This window comes from Misgurnus anguillicaudatus, chromosome 7 (assembly GCF_027580225.2).
Source record: "Misgurnus anguillicaudatus chromosome 7, ASM2758022v2, whole genome shotgun sequence".
NCBI classification, from domain to species: Eukaryota; Metazoa; Chordata; class Actinopteri; order Cypriniformes; family Cobitidae; genus Misgurnus; species Misgurnus anguillicaudatus.
This window is the reverse complement of record NC_073343.2, coordinates 38,370,218-38,393,026: the sequence shown is the minus strand read 5'-3', so window position 1 is coordinate 38,393,026 and position 22,809 is coordinate 38,370,218. Positions and strand designations below refer to the sequence as shown.

General features: G+C 34.5%; 2 protein-coding genes across 9 annotated transcripts; one reads left to right on the top strand and one right to left on the bottom strand.

Moving 5' to 3' along the window:
* Window positions 1-25: 25 nt before the first annotated feature.
* Window positions 26-20,005, top strand: LOC129417363 (ankyrin repeat domain-containing protein 66). 8 transcript variants are annotated; one of them, XM_073869914.1, is made up of 5 exons: window positions 26-242; window positions 617-845; window positions 1,004-1,119; window positions 19,032-19,260; window positions 19,803-20,005. In XM_073869914.1, exons 1-5 carry the CDS (start codon window positions 104-106, stop codon window positions 19,948-19,950), a joined length of 861 nt encoding a protein of 286 aa, XP_073726015.1. In that variant the 5' UTR covers window positions 26-103; the 3' UTR covers window positions 19,951-20,005. The 8 variants fall into 8 exon arrangements, with proteins under 8 accessions (XP_073726015.1, XP_055027970.2, XP_055027968.2 ...); XM_055171995.2 differs by having other exon boundaries at window positions 103-246; XM_055171993.2 differs by having other exon boundaries at window positions 103-279.
* Window positions 1,116-14,168, bottom strand: LOC129417360 (adhesion G-protein coupled receptor F2). The gene is made up of 17 exons (XM_073870017.1): window positions 13,499-14,168; window positions 13,141-13,156; window positions 12,910-13,038; window positions 11,998-12,150; window positions 11,785-11,903; window positions 11,649-11,707; window positions 11,446-11,555; window positions 9,532-9,777; window positions 6,219-6,452; window positions 5,986-6,138; window positions 5,410-5,591; window positions 5,146-5,328; window positions 3,181-4,479; window positions 3,019-3,060; window positions 2,263-2,298; window positions 2,076-2,153; window positions 1,116-2,004 (listed from the first exon to the last, which is right to left on the bottom strand). Exons 1-16 carry the CDS (start codon window positions 13,547-13,549, stop codon window positions 2,097-2,099), a joined length of 3,069 nt encoding a protein of 1,022 aa, XP_073726118.1. The 5' UTR covers window positions 13,550-14,168; the 3' UTR covers window positions 1,116-2,004; window positions 2,076-2,096.
* Window positions 20,006-22,809: the final 2,804 nt, after the last annotated feature.

The window sequence follows — 22,809 nt, the reverse complement described above, 5'->3', positions numbered from 1 at the left end:
ACGCAGACAGCAACAGAAGTGTGCAGTACATAGAAACGGTCAACATTAGCGCTGTATATACAGTAGAAAACTAAAACTATTTTATAGTTTAATTATAAAATAAATGACTGAGTTGCACCAGGCAGCAGCTGTTGGAGATGTTGATCTTGTGGAGGAAATTATAAAAAAGAAATCATGTGACCCAAATCACAAAGACACAGACTGGAATCAGAAGACAGCGCTTCACTGGGCTGCATCCAAAGGCAGGTCTTCAAACTTCAGACAGATTTAAGCGTTTATGTGAGATGCTGAATGGTGAATGTAAGAAAATGAATCTACTGCAACTAATGTGTCAACAGTTTGTTTTAGATCTAGTAGGGTGTTTTTCAAAGAGCGTGTACAGGTGATGCTGTAGTGTAGCCTACATCATGTCAATGCCAAATTATAAGAGTAAAGCAAAGAGATTGTTTTTCAATGTGACTTTATTTTCATGATAATAAAGCAACCTCCAATTGTAAATTATTTATACGTTAATTCATAATTCATAAGTGCAGATAAGTTTATATATAAAAAATTATGTTCTTTTGGGTGATGCTTTGATCTATAAGATAGTCTTAACTGGTGGATCTCATCTAAGGCCAAACAGAGGTGGTTAGGATACTGATGGAGAATGGAGCGAGGGCTTGTTTGAGGACAGATGATGGATGGACGCCCGCACACTTTGCAGCAGAGTCTGGAAGACTGGCAGTATTGCGACTTCTGCATTCCCTCCACGCCCCCATAGACAAAGAGGATTCATCTGGAGACAAACCTGTCAGGATTGCTGAAATCTATGGACATGAAGACTGTGTTCATTTTCTAAAAAAGTATTATTTTTCATTTTGCTGCATGTTATGCTTGAAAAACTATTTTTGACTTTTATCTGTATGTACTTTTAGTAGTAGGCTACTTTGTTCCTTTATTTTTTAAAGTAGCACTTAATAATCATGATGTTTAATAACTTTGTGGTATCTGTTATTTTTAGGGCAGAGGTTGAGAGCAGAAACTATCATCAGATGGCAAAGTTAAACGGGCTGACTATAGATGACACTGATGACGAATGGCAACAGGAAAGAGAAGCTAATAATGCTGAAAAAACAAGTAATAAAGAAGATTTTATTATTTCAAGATAATAAAATACAGTTGATTGTTGAAACAAAAATATAGCTTAATAAATACAACTTTCTTTCTTTAATTAGTCAGAAAATGAAAAACATATGTAATATACACAGTATATCGTCAGAAAAAATGGTCCCAAGCCCTTAGGTCTTAATATGTACCATTTAGGTACAAATATGTATACATGCACTCGTTGATACCAATAAGTAACTCTGAGGTACTAATATGAAGTCTAGGTGCATTTTTGAATGGGTGTCACCTCAGTGACAGCTATGGACTATTTTTCTGACCGTGAGCATTCCAAACATTTGGTTGACAGATAAATACGTTTATTATAACAATAAAAAAGTTTTGAATATGTTCATATAGTTAAAAAACACACAACACACAAACACACAAGTCTATACACATTTACTAGCCATTTTATAGTTAACTTTTTAATTTCACTTGAATTAATTTTATATAACATGTAGAATGCAGATTTTTGTAATTTGAAGTGTTGAAACCTTCAGAATTTGAAAATAATGTATAATGTAATTTTAGACTGTGTGAGGAAGGTCTACAAAACAACAAAACTGAAAACTTTACAAGCCTGTCGTAAAATGAAAAATCAACTGAAATGCCAAGTTGCCCACATAATTCATAAGTGCAATTTTTTTTTTCAAAAATTAAAATAGACCCCGTCAGAAATCAGACTATGCAATAAGATAATCATGTGATATGAAATGATATACACATCAATCCTGTTTTATAGCAGTTTTACACTAGAAATCAGTTATTAATTGAATAAAAAATAAATAAGAGATCTGACAGAATTGCATCCATAAATGTTTTCCTCCTGCGTTGTCATCTGCGTCCGTTTAAAACCTACATTTCAGTTATGAACAATGTTAGAGAGAAATGACAAATAAATTCCAAAACACTGAAATGTTACTTACCTTAAACATCTGTCCAGATGATCATTTCTTTAGTGATGTCGATTTGCTTGAGTGTTCACTTTTAGAATTCACTGATTTCTAATGAGAACATGCTCTGTGTTATTATAATGTATGTGTTTGTGGCCATAAAACATTAATAAATATTAAAAAATGTATTGTATGTTTCCCTGCATGTGTATGTACTAACCTTGGTCCTGAAACGCTTTAAAAGTGCTTCACGAACCTTTGGAGAAGAAATTTGCACGTTATGAATACCATACAGTACATACAGCACAGTTTTCCATACTGGATCGAATGTAACAAACTAATGTGAACTGGTTAAATAAGCCTGAATTCATAGTAGGGTGGATTGCCCTAAAGTGGGACTCTGCCTAATGCGGGACACTTAAGGTTTAATGTTTGTAGGTCCACAAATAATACATGAATGCCAGTGAAACTATGGCATCACAAAAATAAAAAAATCACATGACCTATCAAATGTTCAGACATATATGAGGGTAGAGCAACCCACTCCCTAGCAACCAAATACAGTACCCTAACAACGGAATAAACAAAGCCTTATATCTCTGCATCAGAACATCGTAGAGACATGGAGGTTGGATCGTTTCACTTGTGGCTTGGACTATAATAACCGGTGGAGGCCAATTCACTTCTCGCAATCGATTAAAAAGCCTATATCTCTGCATCAGAACATCGTAGAGACATGGGGGTGGACTCTTTTGAGTTATTTTTGTAATATTTTGTTTTCCCGAATTTTGCCACATCAAGCACCACTTCACACTTTCTTCAGAAAATGTAGAAAATCTAGTTATTATTATTCTTATGTCTGGAAATAGGCATAATTATTTTGTTCAATTCCAAAATCATTGAAAGCACATTTCACAGAAGTCTACAATTAAAAAAACATCGCACATTAGGACAATTCACCGTGTTATGTGCTTACCTTTTTCTCTCCGAAGCAGTTTGAAAGCAATATGAAAAACCCCTGCGTTGAAATACAATGAGATATTTTTGTTATTTCAAATGCGCATCCAGAAACGTATCAGATGTAGGTGAATATATAGATATGGTGTATTGTGTGCATAATTAGATGGACGATTCTCACCTGTAGGGAATTCAGTATTGTAAATGCGTAATTCACGATCTGGGCATATGGCTTTTGTGTAAGGTCAAGTGTGAACACAAAAAATCCTAAGATCCATGTTATTCCAAGGATAGGGCTCAGCAAAACGATCGTCTTAATGATGCTTTTGGCGACATCCTTTTCGTCCCGAGCTTTTGCCTCGGACACAGTAGGCTGTACAATTTTTGTGATGACCACAAGCAACGCAAACATATTTATAACCACAACGGTACCAACCGGCAAAATAAAGGCAAAGAGTGAACCTTTCAATGTTGATTGATATACTAGCCAGCAAGTGTCTTTTGAATAGTATTCACCCTCCTTACCATTGCCAAACTGAATGACGGTCACTGCCACACACAATAATGGGCATGCGTAACCAACAGTGATCGATAACGCCAAATAGACCCTTTTCCGTAACTTCTCAAAAACAAATATTAGCTGGTGAAGGAGCACAAAACTCAAGCACAACATCCAGAAAAAGACGGCCAAGAAACAAAACTGCTTCACCACTGTAAGTATCATGCACCAGTTTGAGGGGATTTGCTTTGGTTTTGCTGATGCTAAAAATGCACAATATGCAAAAAGCAGACAAATTGAGATGTTGACCAAGGCTATATGGCGAAAATTGGCGATGTTTGATTTCACGACCGTGTCCCACACCATAATCTCAATCAGTATACAGAGCACGAGTGAAACCATTGAAATTCCCAAGCCAACGTATGTCAGTTCCTCCATATACGGAAGACTTTCTGCTGTTTTGGACATCATGATGGTGAAAGCAGAGTTGTGCGTACAGGTACAGAGTGTCGGGTTGTTTGCACCACCCCACGTGCAGCCAACACTTGACCACTCGTTTTTATTTTCATCCAAGTAAACACAAAACATTTGGTGGTTGGGTTTTCTTATTTGGCCATCATTGAAATTCATTAGATTAGTGTTATTAGTTGTATTTACCTCTGTAACTGACAAGATTATGCCATTTGATTCAACACTCTCATTGTTCAGGGTTTGTGGTAAATTGGTAGCAAGATTCCTAAATGCAACTACAACAACGTTTTGCTCCGTTTTGACGCTGACATTGAAAGAGTTGCAATCACTGGAGTTACAGACCTTCAGCGCGACGTTCGAACGGTTGACGGAAGAAGACAGATTTGAGTTGCTCATCATTTTCTCAACACTCTGTAGATATTTTATAGATAAATTGGTAGCATTATCATTTGATGTTTGTTTCCAGGAATTGGTGTTGTTCAAAATATTGCTTATAGCACTTACAAAATCCTGAAAAAGAAAAAGGTAAGTGATTACATTCATTTGAAATTATGAATAAAATGATCGACTAGTCAAATCTATCTACTGGACTTTGACCGTTAACATTTTAATGTAAGGTTCCATTTCTTACCATTAGTTAACTACATTGGTTAACATGAACTACAGTCATAACAAACAATAATTCTATTTTAATGTTAAAATGTAACAATTGAAGCGCTCAGATGCAAAACTCTCTAAGGGGCGGTTAGCTTTTCATGTCTAAAACCGTGTGCACCACTTTCCGACACAGCATTCTGAAAAGTTGAAGTATTTTCAACGGGCTGCAGTGCTGACGTGCCTGAAAAAAAATCGCACATTGCGACTGCGTCACTCTCTCATATGACGTACAGTATTTGCGTGTGCAAAAGATGTGAACCGCCCCTTGGTGCATCTGACCAGTTTTCTTGTAAATTTGCTTTTTTTTAATCAGACTCTTAATGGATTCTGCCAACAAAGCGAATTAAAAATAAAATAACTTGGCAAACATTATTTTGTAATAATATTTTCCTCTAGCATTCCAAATAAACCGATAATGTAAAAAAATCGTCTTCCTTGTAACACTACCGGTTTTGGATTTTTTTATATTAAAAAGAGGGACTCAAAACTTTGAGAAACACTTAAGATGAAAATACTCACAGGCATGATGGTGTCGTTCCATTGATGTGACTGTGTTTCAGACACGTTATTGATTGAATCCAGAATTTCTACAGTTGCATTTATATTTGGAAAGATGTTAATAGTATTAGAAGTTGTTGATATTTGTAACTGGCTGAAAATGTTTGCATTTTCCTTAATAAATCCTAGTCCCTTTCTTATTTCCTGTTGAAGAAACAAGAGAGTTAAGAGTTGTATACTAGCTTCATCTGAGAGGAAACTATTACTGAAATTATCAGATTATACCTCTATTTGATCTTGAATTTTGTGTAGACCCGTATCCACACAATAAGAGATTGTCTCTTGCCACTTACAGTCACGGCATTCTCTGGTCATACTGCCAACAGAGTTATCACAATCTAAAACAGCCGTGTAGTTACATTTAGTGTTAGGCCAGCCATCTTGTGTGGCACAGAATGATGAGCCATCTGTGTGAAGAAATAGTAGAGAACAGATTTGTTTTTCGCATAGTTCAAGTAAATATGCATTGTACCTGTAGCTATTCACCCATAGCCTATAAAATTTGTTCCCCTTATGTATAAAGATCAACCGAGAAGATAATTTTTATTATATACCTTTGTGTTGTTATAAACGGTATTGTATTGTATTGTATGTACATGGTAGACCACTCAAGTAAACAATACAATGGCTTAGTGTTTATAAATTTGGGTATTCAACATACAAATGACTTAATAACAGAGGTGACCTTATAGATTTAACTAAACGAAAGTATTTAAAAATGAAAATACACTTAAATAAAGTAAATAAACTCATATAAAATTAATAACATACATTTTACATAACATGAAAACCAATGCTTACTTTGAATGATAGGGATGTTCACAGTCATTGAGCTGCTCTTGTTTTTTTGGGATCTGGTGTTTGTGAAGGTACACGTGGTGCTTAGAGATTCATTTAAGTCTCCACATCTAATCATTGCTTGTGCTTTGTGATTGATCTTGTTTCCTTTGGACTCTTGCAATAATGTGAAAATCGCATGTGTTAAACACACAACACTGAGGTTGAGAGCAAAAACAAGAAGAAGATATTCTTACCTATTGATATTATTGTGAGATCTTTGAGCTGAGTTCTGTCCCATGAAATAGTGTAATTTTCTGAGTTGTTTGAAATGGCACATTGAATTTCAACCGGCACAATTCTTTTTGGATTTGTACAATCAGGAAATTGGGGGTCACTACTGCCTTGTATGTCTGGCAAAAGTGCAATGTCCAATGTTTCACTTGCTGTGAGCTTTATGGGCCCTTTTGTATACTCGCATGTAAACAGTCCTTCAGTCAGCAGATAGACATGCGGAGGGAGAGACAGACAGATAGTATTATCAGTATAAAATCACATATGTTTTACATAACAAATTTTAACGTTGGTTTCATGTGTACACTCACTGGCTTACTGTATGTGCACAGCAGTTGCCAGACTGAGTGGACCTTGGTGAAATAGGGTGGACATCAATGTCTACTCTTAAATTACATAATTTTACAATATATTCAATTAAATTTTATTTATATAGCGCTTTTCACAATTTGTAATTGTTTCAAAGCAGCTTTACATTAATAGAAGCAGGGAAAATTTGACAGATAGCATAACATAATACAGATAGCATAAGCAGCAGAATTTGCTTTGGCTATGAATCAACATTATAAGCGAATGTATTAGTAATGTAACGCATAGAAGAGGGTGTTAAGTTAAGCCCAAGAAGGCTCCCTGGGTTGAAAAACCCCCTAAGAGAAAAAATCCCCAGACTTTTAGCCGGGGAAAAAGTCCTAGGAGGAAAAAACCCTTGGGAGATTCTTCGGTTGTTTGATTAAAATAATGACACAAACATAAGCAGATTTCTGGGTACTGCCAGAAGACCGAATAAGCACGGATCAATGACACACATCTAATTTATTTCTGAACTTTTTGCGTTCTGACTGTATTTCGAGATAATTTTGGATGTATGTGTCCATCACAAGGGGAGCCAAATTCAATCAATTACCTATTTTTTCAAATTTTTTCTAATAGTTTACCAAAACTTAGTTAACTGGGTTGGTCTTTTTCACATTTTCTAGGTTGATACAAGCACTGGGGTCCCAATTTGAGCACTTAAACATGGAAAAGTCAGATTTTCATGACATGTCCCCTTTAACATTTGTAAGGGTTAGAAACACTTGGAAATGATAAACTTTCTATATAAATAGTTATTTATTTCTAAATTTGTACGGTTATTATTAATGAGATTATTATCATTTATGCATGCTTTCTTTTGTTTAACTTTGCGTCCCAAATTGCCATCAAATTGAGTGGGCTAGTGCCACCCTGGCCCTTAAAGGTCACATTCTTTCTGATCCCATTTTTTAAACCCTAGTTATGGCGCTTTTCCATTGCATAGTACCCCACGGTTTAGTTTAGTTTGGGTCGGGTCAGCTCACCTCACTTTGGCGTGGTTAGCTTTTCCATTGAGTTTAGTGTCACTTCGCAGTGGGAGGAATTATAGGCGTGTCGTTATATTTGCGCTGCATACGGCTGTGACATCATACAAGAGAGAGCCTCCTTGTACATTCCCATACATTTATTTATTTATCAGTCCGCCACAAAATTAAAATTGGCCACCACAAATAGATGTTTACTTTGCACATCGCGTTTAAAACTACCTATGTCTCACATGACAGTTTCTGTTCAAACACCCGTGGCGTCAGTCGACGGCTCCGCTGAGCCTCAATGAAGTTGCAATAAAGCATAAATAATACTGACGTGCACGTCGCGAATGTGCCGCCACAAAATTAAAATTGGCCTCCACAAATAGAAGGTTACTTTGCACATCGCGTTTATAACTACATCTGTCTCACATAACAGTTTCTGTTCAAACACCCGTGGCGTTTGTCGACGGCGCTCCGCTGAGCCTCAATGAAGTTGCATTAAAGCATAAATAATACTGACGTGCACGTCGCGAATGTGCCGCCACCAACTGCAAGTCTGGAAAAAACTTTTATGTGTTCCTGATTCACAACCTGTGGATGTTTTTAATCGCTAAAAGGGTGTTTGGAAACTTAAAACAGAGCACAGATGACAACATGTTTGCTCGAGACAGCGCAAGCTAGCAGCAAGCTAAAGCTAATATTTTACATAATAGGATGACGGCGCCGATGACGATTCTCTCAGACCAATCAGTGAACTACAGTGTTTATGCGTCACGTTTGGTATCAGCTCGGGTCGCTTGGAACCCCAACCGAGGTGGTACGAAAAAAAGTATCGGGTACTACGAAGTGATCCCAATGGAAAAGCTCCCAAAAGTAAGCTGACCCGACCCAAACTAAACCAAACCGTGGGGTACTATGCAATGGAAAAGCGCCATTAGTGTGTAATGTTGGTATAAGAGCATAAATAATACCTGTAAAATGATAAAGCTCAAAGTACACTGCCAGGCGATATATTTTCATTAACAGAATTCCTCTTTCAAAGCCTACAGCGAAACGCCAGTTTGTACTACAGCCCTCTACTTCCTGCTTTAATGACGTCACTAGAACAGTTTTTTGACTAAACTCAGCCCACAGGAATACATCAGTCACCAGCTAAGCTAACAGCAATTTAAGCTGCTATCCAATCACAACACACTAAACAAACTACACAATCAGAACTCGTTACGTATTTCTGAAGGAGGGATTTCACAGAACAAGGAAGACATCAGACCGTTTTGAGGACAGTGAAAACAGCGCTATACAGTATAGAAAAGGAAATTGAAAAATACTGTGTTTTTTTACGCATGAAACATGAACACATGTTATATTGCGCTGTAAAAACAATCAAAGCTTCAAAAACATGGAAAGAACCTTTAAGCTTTGTTTATACTTGACGCGTCCGCATGATGTCAAAAAGTATAAACAAAGCTTTATGTAGCCTCGCGACTGGTGCACAGTCATCAGGGTATAAGCACCCTACACAAGTTACCCAGACATACAGTTAAAAAAATATACATTAATCTACCTTAAGGCAGTATTTAACATTTTGGTCAAAAATGAATTACCTTAAATTAAAAATTCTGTCATTGCTTACTCAACCTGGTGCCATTCCAACCCCACATACTCTTGCTATTTTATGTAACATGTTGTTTTTGCACCATTTCAATTATGCTTTAAGAGAACAAACTGACAAAACATGATGTTGACACTACCTTCTCTATATTGAATCTGAATGTGAAGGGAAGATTATTATAGAAACCCAAAATGAGGGTGAGAAGATTCTAGCAGAATTTTCATATTTGAGAATTTTTTATTTATTTAAATGATGTAAATGTGTACAGTATGAGTAAGGACATGAGTAAGGAAGAGTACAGGCACTATATATATATATTTTAACATTTGCATACCATACCTTTCCAGCTTGCTGAAATGCTCCTCAGAGTAACAGTGTCACTAAAAGCATAAGAGCTCAATCTCGCTTCTGTTCCATTGGTGATAACTGTTGTTTTATTCTGAGTATTTGTCAAAGACCACGTCACAGCTCCCAGGTTCTCTTGTTTCGTACAGGTAACAGTAGCAGTTGTACCAATATCAACAGGTTGTTTATTAGCTATATTAATAGTCACGAGTCCTTTGAAGAAAAGAAGAAGTGGAATATTTCAACAATACTATAATACATATACTTTAAATAAACACTTGAAATGAATGCCATTTATGTCTGAAGAAATGTACATATACATTTTAGCAAAAGCAAAAGTTTGCCCAAAATAAAGATTTTCTCATTATTAACTCATCCTCATGTCATACAGCTATGGCCAAATTTTTACAAAATCTTAGGGTTAGTTTTGGGGGTAGGATAAGGATGAAACCAGGCAAGATTTTGCCTCTTACTGTATTCCATCTCACCACAACTACATTGTAAAAAGTGAAAAGTTGGATCAACTTAAAAAAAATACTTCAATTTTCATTTAAAGGTGCAGTGTGTAACTTTTAGAAGATTCCCTTGACAGAAATGCAATGTAACATATGTAACTATATTATCAGGGGTGTATAAAGACCTTTCATAATGAACTATTATGTTTACATTACCTTAAAATGAGCCATTTTTATCTACATACACCGAGGGTCCCCTCTTACATGGAAGTTGCTATTTTGTGCCACCATTTTGTCCTTAACGGACAAACTTTGTTTACCAAGTTGTCTCTGATGATGACGTGTTTGTCCTATGGTGGCTAGTGTAGCTTCTCTATGCGTTTCAAAAGCGAGGGATGAGCCGTTGACTGAGCCGTTGGGCGCAATTTGAAACCTCACCACTAGATGCTGCTAAAATTTACACACTGCACCTTTTAAGGTGAAAAAATTAACTTGAAAACGTCATTTTTTAAGTTGATCCAACTTATCACTTTTTACAGTGTAGTGTTTACAAATTCTTCTTTAGTACATTAAAGAAGTTTGTACTTCTCTGTGCTATCTTGAGACACCTTGAAATTGAACTAAAATGCACTTATAATATATGTCTGTATTAAAAAATAATATATATATAAAAAAAATTGTTAACACTTGTATTAAACTTGAACCCAACTTTCATACAAAGATGGGTTCAAATTTACATGGGTTTAAATTAAGTGGTACCTAAATATATTTTTTGCACATTTTAGTTCATATTCATGGTGTCTCAAAATAGCACATAGAAGTACACTACAAGTACTAAAGATTAGTATATTAAGTACAAATTAGTGTGCAAAAATAGAGCACTTTAAGTTCAGTAGCCTATTAAAGTATAATTCTTTCACCAGGGCAGTAGTGATCAATTCAGATTCTTGTGTAATAAAAGGTACTTTATCACTGTCTTTAAATCATTTCTATCATACGTACTGTCAGTGTTGGGGGTAACGCATTACAAGTAACGTGCATTACAGTACATAATAATATTCCTTTTCTGAAGTAACGAGTATAGTTACGCATTACTTTTTAAATGTACACAACACATTAATATTTGAGTTACTTTTTTAAAAAACTAATGCGAGTTACTTTCAGAAAAAGTAACGCAAGTATTACTTTCCATGAAAAGTAACTAAGTAACGCAATTAGTCACTTTTTAGAGGAGTAACTTAATATTGTAATGTATTATTTTTAAAAGTAACTTTCCCCAACCCTGCGTACTGTGCGCCTTATATTATAAAGTGTCATCGAACACATACGTGGAAAAGAGTCGTGGAGATTCAAATTATTCCCATATTTAACAGAGTGAAATAAACAATTGATGAAACTAAACAGAATTTTTATTTTTAGGTGAAATAATTTTTTACGAATAAATGAAAATTACCTTTTGTTAGTATTGTTGTTGATTCCAGGTTGCTAGTTATATATTGAAGTTGAGTGAGGTTAAAGGAACTGAGCACTTTCACCGTATATTCCACAATCAGACTGCCTTTTCTGTAACACACATACAAACTCTAGCATATCTTCAAGGACAGATGATCAATGACACATCCAGAACTCAATAAACTTTCTTCTTGTTATTATTACCTGAATCCTGTGATGACCAGAGAATCGAACCATGGCAGGGTGCTGAAATATTTTATGAGCTAAAAGAAATAGAAACACGTTATTTTTCTATTAACTATAAATTCTCTTTTTTACATTGTTTGTGTGTAATACATACCTCATCGGTTATATTCTTTTTTGTTTTTTCGTAATCATCAGTTTTTTCGTTGTTTTGATTATATAATTGACCATAATCATAACCATATAGTTTGAAGATAGTCAACCCATTGATAATCACTAGAAAGACAGATTTTTTTCTTCGTATAAGCAGCACGCACTGATTTCTTGTTTCTTGCATTAATATGTTTCGTTCACATATTAATTACTTTACCTGTATTAATAGGCAGGCACACGGCATCATCTGTGACATTAAGTGTGCAGGTCTCATTTTTCTGTGTGTTGCATATATCTGAACTCCATTGGTTTCCTTTCTCGCAAAAACATTTTTTTTGTGTGCTGTTGCTTTCTTCATCCACTGTACAATCTAAAAACAAGTATATTTATCATGGTTAAGCCCGTCATTAATATTTAAATTGACTTTCCACTATGCAGCAAATTTTAATAGTGTGAAATATTAAACATACAAAATATCACGATTAAATGAACGTGTGTGGTGGAGATGAATTGACTACTTATGGATATTGCCATTTTGCCACGTCTCTATTACTTCTACAATGAAAACCTATTCGGTTTGTTATAAAGTGTTTTTCCATGTATTTTTCTTTCTAATAAAAATCATGTTTTCTTGGAAATGTTGTTGTTAATGAACGTATTGGATTATCACCCATTAGAATCACTTTGCATCCTATAAGTGTTTAATATTTATTTAACTAATAAAAGCCATGTCCCAGCTGTGAAAAATCTCTTAAGTTAAGAAAACCCTTTGATGTATCTGTAGGTCACTGTGGGATTTCTTTGCAGCTATACATTTTTATAATCGAGAAGTGGCATTATTTTTACACTGTAAAACATTTCTGTAGAAATTACAGTATTACTGGCAACTAGCTGCCAGTACTACTGTAGAATTTACATTTATGTTATTTACTGGTAACAGTTTGTTCAAAGTTGAATGAACATGAAACATTTTCAGTCTTTATCTTCTACAGTAAGTTACTAGCAACCAGCTGCATAATTACAGCAATTTTTTTACAGTGTAGTTAAACAATAAAAACATGTTTTTGCTGTTTCTTACTATTAACAATATTTTCACTTAGTTAAATTCATAATATTGTCTTTTTAATACCTGCTGTAACGGTAATGTTCGAGACAGTCCAATCTCCAAAATTTAAAGGTGACAACTTCGTGAGGTTCGATTCATCATATACTGATGACTCTATTTCAAGCTCAAAAAAGTAAACTTGAGTCGAGTTTTCTGAAACATAACACAAGCAAATTATTCAGACTCACTTGCAAACAACTATAATTGTAAAATATATATATATATTTGTTTACGTTGCACAAAAGCCATATTTACCTGCTGCCACAGAAACCTATCAAACCAAAGCACACAGTCATGAAGTGTACAACATAAGTGTTACAGTATACTGTTTGTATAATATAAAACAACAAAACCAGTCATAATACATTGAAGTTTGTTAGGATAAGAAAATATTAAGCAGAGATGCAATTATTTTAAAGTTGTCCAAATGAAGTCCTTAGCAACACGTATTACTAATAATAAAAACATTTTTGGTATATTTATGGTAAAAAAATATGATTTTTGGCACAAAATTATAGATAATGTATTGTTGCTACAAATATACCTGTGCTTATGAGGTCCAGGGTCACATATATTTATGTGAATAAAATTTCAAGTAAGAATCATCACAAACCTTATAAAACAGTCCCAGGAAAAGAAGCACAATTCCTTTGCACAATGTCATTTTGTGTTATAGATGTCTGGTGTGTAAAGAGAGTTCAGTCATTCATGTGTCATCTAACTAACTGACCATAACAAAATGCATTTATATTTACAGAATGTCATTTCTAACCGTAAACACAAGAGCATCTCAAACTCACCCCTACTCTTCACAACTCCTCATAGAAATATTGATCTGCAGATTCAGAAAGTTTCAACATGAAATGAGAGAGGCACTACAAAATCGTGAGAGGTGTGGAATGAAAGGCCACTCAAAGTTTTATCTCAATAACTTTCCTGATTTGCTTAATACGGTCATGTGATACCATAGGCAAATGGTACCAATCTTAATTCAAATTACAACAAGGATAGGTTGATTTTATGATATGTTGACCAGTATAGATGACAATAAATGATTTATATAAAATATTTTTTAGATTTTTGGTTTTCCATTTAGCTGTGTTGTTCCTGACTGGTTTTGATTTTTGCTTTCTTTGTGGTTGTCAAAATTATGTGTACAACAGTAAAACTTTTGTAATTTGCATTTATTTTTTACAGTAAACATTTCTAATGGCCGTGTTCTTGTGCTATGCCCCTGGTTTGCTGTGGTGCCCAGCCTGTTATTGGGATAAAAGGGGGTTGCACAATTCAGGACAACAGAAAAAGCACAAACCAAACAATGTTTAATAAAGGTTTACTTTTTAACAAGAATAAACAAGTTTAATAAAGGTTTACTTTTTAATAAGAATAAACACGGTTTGTTTCGAATGCTGTCAATTTTTTTATTTTCTACCACAAACATGAAACTATCCAAACTCAACAAAACAATTTTAATTCATTTTAAAGAATCATTTTTAAGAAACATTTTGGGTTCTGTGTTGGGTCGCCAAATGATCTCCAATTTTAAAATTTGGATTATAGAACCTCAGGCGTAATGAGGGATTTTTTTGTTGATTGTTAGATTGTGTGCAGAATAGGGTTTAAATAGTTAATGCTAATTTATGATTTAGGGCTTTGTGATGTGAGAAACACAACATGGAAAAAACTAGAACATTCCACATCGAGACTGTAAGACTGTATCAAAAGCTAGTTTGCATATCTGTAAAATGCATATTTCTGGGAAACAACCGTCGAGGAAACAAACTCTGTCAACAGGTTATTTTAAAAGTTTTTTAGAGCACAGATATTATTTTGTTATCTTATTTGTTTATGAAGATGAGTAAATGGACCTGCTGTTGGGTCCATGAACAATCAGGGTATTTACCGTCCATTCCATATCCATTTTCAAATCAAAAACGGAAACCAAAATAAACAAATCATATTTCATTTATCTTCCATTCATAAAAAAATTAAAGGTTGTTAAAAAAGAATGAACTGCTACATTTTTCTATAAAAAATGAAATGAAGAAAATATTAAAAAGCTCTATTTTCCAATTTTCAACTCTCAACAGCATTTGCAAACGTTACCGACGGGGGGAGCGAAGATGTAATAAACTTCAAAAATAGTCCATAAACTTACCTAATTTATAGATGTGTATAATTGGCGTGGCAGTAACTTTTAACATTTAAACTTTTCACAAATTCTGCAAAAAATTGCAGAGCATTTTTGTCGCCCATGTGGGAAAGGTGTGCAAAAAAAAACATTCCCAATTTGTCCTAAATTGCTCAGTGGTAGAGCATTGCAAAGGTCATGGGTTTGAACCCAGGGAACACAAATATTGATAAAATGTATGTCTTATAATGCACATTGAATAAAAGCGTCTACCAAATGCATAAATGTAAAGTTTATTATTCATAGGATAATAAATTGTGTTAATGATTACATCTGTGTGCTTTGCTAAATGTCATTGGAAGTCTTTGCTTCACTCGCCTCAATAAGACTTTTCTCAGACTGAGAAACAAAATTGAAAAATGTATAATTCCTAGTTTTCTTTTTTCATTTTATAAATGGAAATGATAAATGAAAATTCAATTTGTTTGTTAGTTTTTCGTTTTTTATTTGAAATATGAAATGGACAGAAGATACCCCGATTTATCATGACTGGCTCATGCACATTGAAAAACTGTAGTAGCGGAGGACTTATGAGGAGCTATTTAAGTCTGGTAAACGCTGCCATGTGGTGTTCTTGTCTTCTTGTTCCATGTCACATCAAAGCCAAGTCTTTCAGTTGCAGAAATGAAAGCTGCCCAATTTAGAAGCATTAAGTTTCTCTGTCATTAATATATGCAGAGATGAATCACATTGCTTTCCTGAAAATATTACCGATTTAGCAAACCCTTGTCCTTTATCATCTTCACCTCTTGCTGACGTTAGGATTTTAAGGGGTGGTTTCCCGGATAAGGATTACCCTAAAGGGGACATATCATGTAAATCTAACTTTTCCATGTTTAAGTGCTATAATTGGCTCCCCAGTGCTTTTATCAACCTAGAAAATGTGAAAAAGTTCAACCTAGTTTTGGTAAACGATTCTCTGCAAGCATAAAAAGCATAAAAAGAGATAATTGAATTTTGTCTCCCTTTGTGATGTCAGAAGGGGATAATACCGCCCCTTATCCTGCACTCTCCAACCATGACACTGCCATTTAGTGTAGAGATCAACTCATTTGCATTTTAAAGGACACACCCAAAAACATATTGCTCACACCTACAAAGTGGCAATTTGAACATGCTATAATAAATTATCTGTGAGGTATTTTGAGCTAAACTTTACATGTACCCTCGGGATTTATTTGACATCTTAAAAACGTCTTGTGAAATGTCCCCTTTAAGCCAGTATTAGACCTTAGTTTAATTAGGGAATATAACTATTTTTAACAAACATGCTAAAAACATTACTAGTGTGCATTTTGAGGCAAAACAAAGGGCACTGATGTATTTTAAGATATGTCAGCGCAAGTGGTGTATAATAACTCTTTAAATTTAGCATCATATACACTGAACATCACATAAGAAAATGTTATAATGGTTTTTAGAAAAAATATAAATGCTTTATTTAATCCTTCATTGAGCAGAGCTTAAATCTCAGGAAATTGTTTTAATATATATTTTTGTACACAACAATGTATAATCATTTAAGTCTATTAACTTAGTAAATTATTACCTGACACAAGTGTTAAACCGCCCAAAATGCACCATCTAGTAATCGCAAACAAGTGTGATTTGATCTCTCGTGGCCAGCGCGGAGGAATTTAACACTTACCACGTGACGATGTCTTCAACGCCACACATATATTTCATATATTATATTTATACCTAAATAAAGCTGTATTAAAATGTCCTTAGTACATCGACATTAAAATGTAGAGACAGCGAATAATAAATTGTTTACCCGCTCATTTTGTTTCTGTGGACACGACATGCACGCGCGCTGTGACGCAATGACGCAGACAGCAACAGATGCGTCATGCGTGCAGTACATAGAAACGGTAAACTTTAGCGCTGTGTATAGAAAAACTATTTTATAGTTCAATTATAAAATAAATGACTGAGTTGCATCAGGCAGCAGCGGTTGGAGATGTTGATCTTGTGGAGGAAATTATAAAAAAGAAATCATGTGACCCAAATCACAAAGACACAGACTGGAATCAGAAGACAGCGCTTCACTGGGCTGCATCCAAAGGCAGGTCTTCAAACTTCAGACAGATTTAAGCGTTTATGTCAGATGCTTTAAACATTAATAGTCTACTGCAAGTAATGTGTCAACAGTTTGTTTTAGATCTAGGAGGGTGTTTATCAAAGAACGTGCATAGGTGATGCCATACCTGTCAAGTATCCCGTTTTGGCCGGGAAAGTCCCGTATTTTACCCTTCTTTCCCGCCGTCCTCCCGTATTAGTATTTTCCCGTAAATCTCCCGTATTTTAACCTGCGTTATTACAAAAATAATAATGCCCGGGCAGAGTAATAAAAAACATTCCCAATCCCAGATCGCTAAAGATCCACTGATTCCGCTAATCCACTTCGTGTTTTCCCACCCGCTCCGCAGCATCTCTGTGTGCACTCTCTGCCTGGAGACTGGAGAGCGAAGACGACAGTTTCTGTCTGAAGTTTGTTGCATTAACAGGTAGATTTATTACATAATATATATCAGTTGTTAAACCGCAGAATTACTAATTTGGAAGTTTGTTTATGTATTTCTTTGGTTAATGATTTGCTGTCGGTGTTCTAAAAGTGCTAACAAGTTAGCAAGCAAACAACAAAATATCTACATTATCGTTACAATGCTTGTTTAATGAATTAAATGTTCCCGGTCAGATCTAAGTTAACATAAACACTAAATTTGCTGTTGTTGGCACACTTTGTAGACAAAAATTAAATACCAAAAACACCAATGTCTTCACAAAATAAAGACAGAGAACGGAAAGGGAGGCTGGTAAAGGCAGTTCAACATTGCAAACATTGATTCAAAGCTCCATCAAGCCAGCAGGTAAATCATATTAAATATCTATTGTCACACTTTAATTCTTGTTATTATATTTTCCCATTATAATCACTTGTTATCACTTGTCTAAATTGATGCTAGTAATATAGTAACACATCATTTATTTATAATACTATATTAAAACCAAACTAATAGTACCACCCCCATAGTGCTCTTTTTGGTTTGGGCCACTGCCCCACCTAGCATTTTCATTTTCTAAATGACTGTTCTCATTACAAAGAAAAGTGAATTGTTTATAAATAATTTTGGCATTAAGGTATAATGCAAAAGAAGTTCAAATAAGGCTTTTCAACCTAAGGCCAGTGGGTTTTGTACAGATGCAAATGTGTGTATAGTATTTACACTATGAGTGTGACTTATGAAATGTAGTTTTCACAGAGCTGTGTGTTTCACTAGTTTTCTTGCTAATGAATTAGTTTGTTTAGTTAATTTTAACACAATTATCAGCACTAAGGTTTAAAAAATGTTATCCGGCCCTCACCAGTCTTAAAATGAAAGGAATACTGTGGTCGGTTGCATAAAACTTTAAGACTAGTCTTTAAAGTTAGTCATTAATTTTTTTCTTCAAGACTGATCATAACTGTTTTAAGTATGTTACATAGAAAGGTAGATTGGTCTAATTTAAATCCAAATAATAAGACTGATTAGCCCTAACTAATTGCTAGTTAATCAGAATCATTCTTAAGACGCAGTCTTAATGTCACGGCTATGTTTATGCAACCGGCTGCTGGAGCTTGTTGGGGTTGGTGGTGGGACTGTTTGCGGTGGGCGCCGGAAAATTTCCCTTATTTTCAAATCCAAAACTTGACAGGTATGTGATGCTGTAGTGTACATCATGTCACTGCCAAATTATAAGAGTAAAGCAAAGAGATTGTTTTCATTGTGACTTTATTTTCATGATAATAAAGCAACTTCCAATTGTAAATTATTTATACGTTATGGTATCACAGGTGCTGTATTTGTTATTTTAAGTGCCCATTTGTCAGATAAAAATATACATCTTCTGTTCTTTTGGGGGATGCTTTAATCTATAAGATAGTCTTAACTGGTGGATCTCATCTAATAAGGCCAAACAGAGGTGGTTAGGATACTGATGGAGAATGGAGCGAGGGCTTGTTTGAGGACAGATGATGGATGGACGCCCGCACACTTTGCAGCAGAGTCTGGGAGACTGGCAGTATTGCGACTTCTGCATTCCCTCCACGCCCCCATAGACAAAGAGGATTCATCCGGAGACAAACCTGTCAGGATTGCTGAAATCTATGGACATGAAGACTGTGTTCATTTTCTTAAAAAGTATGATTTTTTTGCTGCATGCTTGAAAAACAAAATTTTGACTTTTATCTGTCTGTACTTTTACAGTAGTACTTTGTTTCTTTATTTTTTTTAAAGTAGCACTAATAACAGGCATGGGTGGGTTTGAGATTTTGATGGTATGATAACCTTAAACAAAACTGCCACAGTTTCACAGTGTTGCGGTATTGCCATTGCAACACTAAAATGTTTTATTTTCAAATGTTTGCATATACAAACAACAACTTTTCAACTGGACACAATACATTTTATTTTTAAGTAACATACAACATGTATGCCAGGTTAAAATAAAGCCCTTAATATTCTTTAATATATATTAAATGTAAACATCAAATCAATTACATGACAATTTAATTATTTTGTGTAAACAGCTCATACCTTGGAAATGGTATCACAGAAAATGTAAGTGGTTTTGAAACATTGAGTCTTTAAAACCTCGGCATACCTTGAAACCGGTTACCAGCCCATGCCTACTTTATAATAATTATGACGTTTAATAACTTTGTTATCTCTGTTATTTTTAGGGCAGAGGTTGAGAGCAGAAACTATCATCAGATGGCAAAGTTAAACGGGCTGACTATAGATGACACTGATGAGGAATGGCAACAGGAAAGAGAAGCTAATAATGCTGAAAAAACAAGTAATAAAGCAGATTTTATTATTTCAAGATAATGAAATACAGTTGAATGTTGAAACAAAAATATAGCTTAATAAATACAACTTTTTTGATTGAATTAGTCAGAAAATGATTAACATATAATATATGTAATATATACCATTGGGTCTTAATTTGTACCATTTAGGTACCGATATGTATAATACATACTAATATGCACTCGTTGATACCAAAAAGTACCTCTAAGGTACTAATATGAACTCTAGGTGCTTTTTTTGAATGGGTGTCACCTCAGTGACAGCTAGGGACCATTTTTCTGACCGTGAACATTCCAAACATTTGGTTGACAGATAAATACGTTTCTTATAACATTAAAAAAGTTTTATATGTTCATAAAGTTTAAATACACACACATACACAAGTCTATATACATTTCCTAGCCATTTTATAGTTAACTTTTTAATTTCACTTGAATTAATTTTATATAACACATGTACAATGCAAATGTATGTAATTTGAAGTGTTGAAACCTCATGCACAATTATTATAAAAGCATTTGAAAATAATGTATAATGTAATTTTAGACTGTGTGAGGAAGGTCTACAAAACAACAAAATTGACAACTTTACAAGTCTGTCTACTTTTTTTTCAAAAGTAAAAATAGATCCCGTCAGAAATCAGACTATACAACTTTTTTTTTTCAAAATTAAAAATAGACCCCATCAGAAATCAGACTACACAACTTTTTTTTTTTAATTAAAAATGGACCCCGTCAGAAATCAGGCTATACAACATTTTTTTTTCAAAATTAAAAATGGACCCGTCAGAAATCAGACTATACAAAATGTTTTTTTTTTAATTGAAAATGGACCCCATCAGAAATCAGGCTATACAACATTTTTTTTCAAAATTAAAAATGGACCCCGTCAGAAATCAGGCTATACAACATTTTTTTTCAAAATTAAAAATGGACCCCGTCAGAAATCAGACTACAACATCTTTTTTTTTTTCAAAATTAAAAATGGACCCTGTCAGAAATCAGACTATAAAAATTTCATTTTTTTTAATTAAAAGCCCCATCAGAAATCAGGCTATACAACAATTTTTTTTTAAATTAAAAATGGACCCTGTCAAAAATCAGACAATACAACTTTTTATTTTTTTCAAAATTAAAAATAGACCCCATCAGAAATCAGACTACAACATCTTTTTTCTTCAAAATTAAAAATGGATCCCATCAAAAATCAGACTACACAACTTTTTTTTTTTAATTAAAAATGGACCCCATCAGAAATCAGACTATATAAGATAATCATGTGATTATGAAATGATATACAAATCCAGGTCCGTAGCCAGCCTTTTGAAAGGGGGGGTTCTTTTTTTCAAAAAGTGGACCTTTTTTGCAGTTTTTCTCCTCCTTTTGTATTTAATTATGAGCAGGGCCATACACAGGATTTTATAAATACAGAGGTCCATATATGTATTTTTCTATGGCATGCACCCCAGGAAAAAAAAATATTTCTCTGCTCTACATATATGACTTTCAAAAAACATCAGAAAACCAAAGAATCAAATAACACATGTTTTTGTGTATATAGATTTCAAACCATGTCAGTATGCAGAAGATTTGTGTTGGTCATTATAGAAATGCATTTTAATAATTATTTTACCATCCTGGGCACAATGGGCTGTCAGTAAAGTAAACGTAGGCTTACTGAATATAGGATCATTTTAGTGAATTAACTAAAGGCCATCAATAATTAGTTTATTAAATTAATTCAAAATATGCACACACTTATTATACACTTAATATGCTTAAATACAACATCAGTAATGCAGGAAACTAGAATTGTATAAATGGGTTGGCAGAGACTACTTTAGGGGGTCCTTATCCCATGAAAGAAAATTGTAATTATTAAAAAAGCATAAATGAATCTACGATTACTTCACATTACCCCACATTAGATAAATATTCTTCTTGCCCTGCATGCATTATATTTACTGTGTAAACATAATGCAAGCATTCATTTTAAACTTCTCAAATCTGATTTAATGTCTGTTAATGAAGCAAAAGGCTTCTTGTTAACTGCAGTAACTTTAGTAAAAGTTGTTCAGAAAATCAAAATTCCACGATAAACCTAAACTTACTTTTAATAGCAGAGCTCAACACTATAGGTTACAGTCAGGACCAGTGACTTTCTCTTCTTTTGTTGTTTAATTAACTTTAATGACTTCAACAGGTACTGTTTATTGTGCTTTAAGACCGAATGCAATAAAATGTTTAAGCCAAAAGATGAATATGGGCTCATTTAAACTCCGTGCACGCGCATTACCGGTGGGCGCACGTGATGCGTCGCGTTTTCAAGTTCAAGCTTCGCAGCAGTTCAGTACAACACAGTGAATCTAATCATACAGTAAAAAAGATATCTTAAAGAATTAAAGAGCGGCGTTGAATTTTGTTAATAAACACGCTGAATAATGGGAAGTGAATTAAAGCAGCGCATTAAATTTGGACACCCATATGTGCTCAGCTGCAGTAATGTTTCTTGTCTTGTCACCTTGACAATCACTGCGTTTCATATTTCACATCATTAAACTGCTGTATAATAGTCAGCGTTTGATTACTTACATCTTTCTTGCACTTCCACTAACTGCGCATCAGACCCCTGTGTTGCACCTCTGTCTGCCTGGTCTGATTTTATTGGTCATCTCAGAATAATTTTGACTTTATCTTACTTAATGGGGTGCAGCTCAGACCTGTTGGCATGTGACATCACACTACCGCGAGATCTATTTAAAAGCATACTGAGTCATTTACTATTGAATCGGTCTCGCGGTGCTAAGACGTCACATTCCGAACGGTCTGCGCAGAGCAGCCAGAAGTCAAACGAGCGCTGAGCGTTGAGTCAAATAAA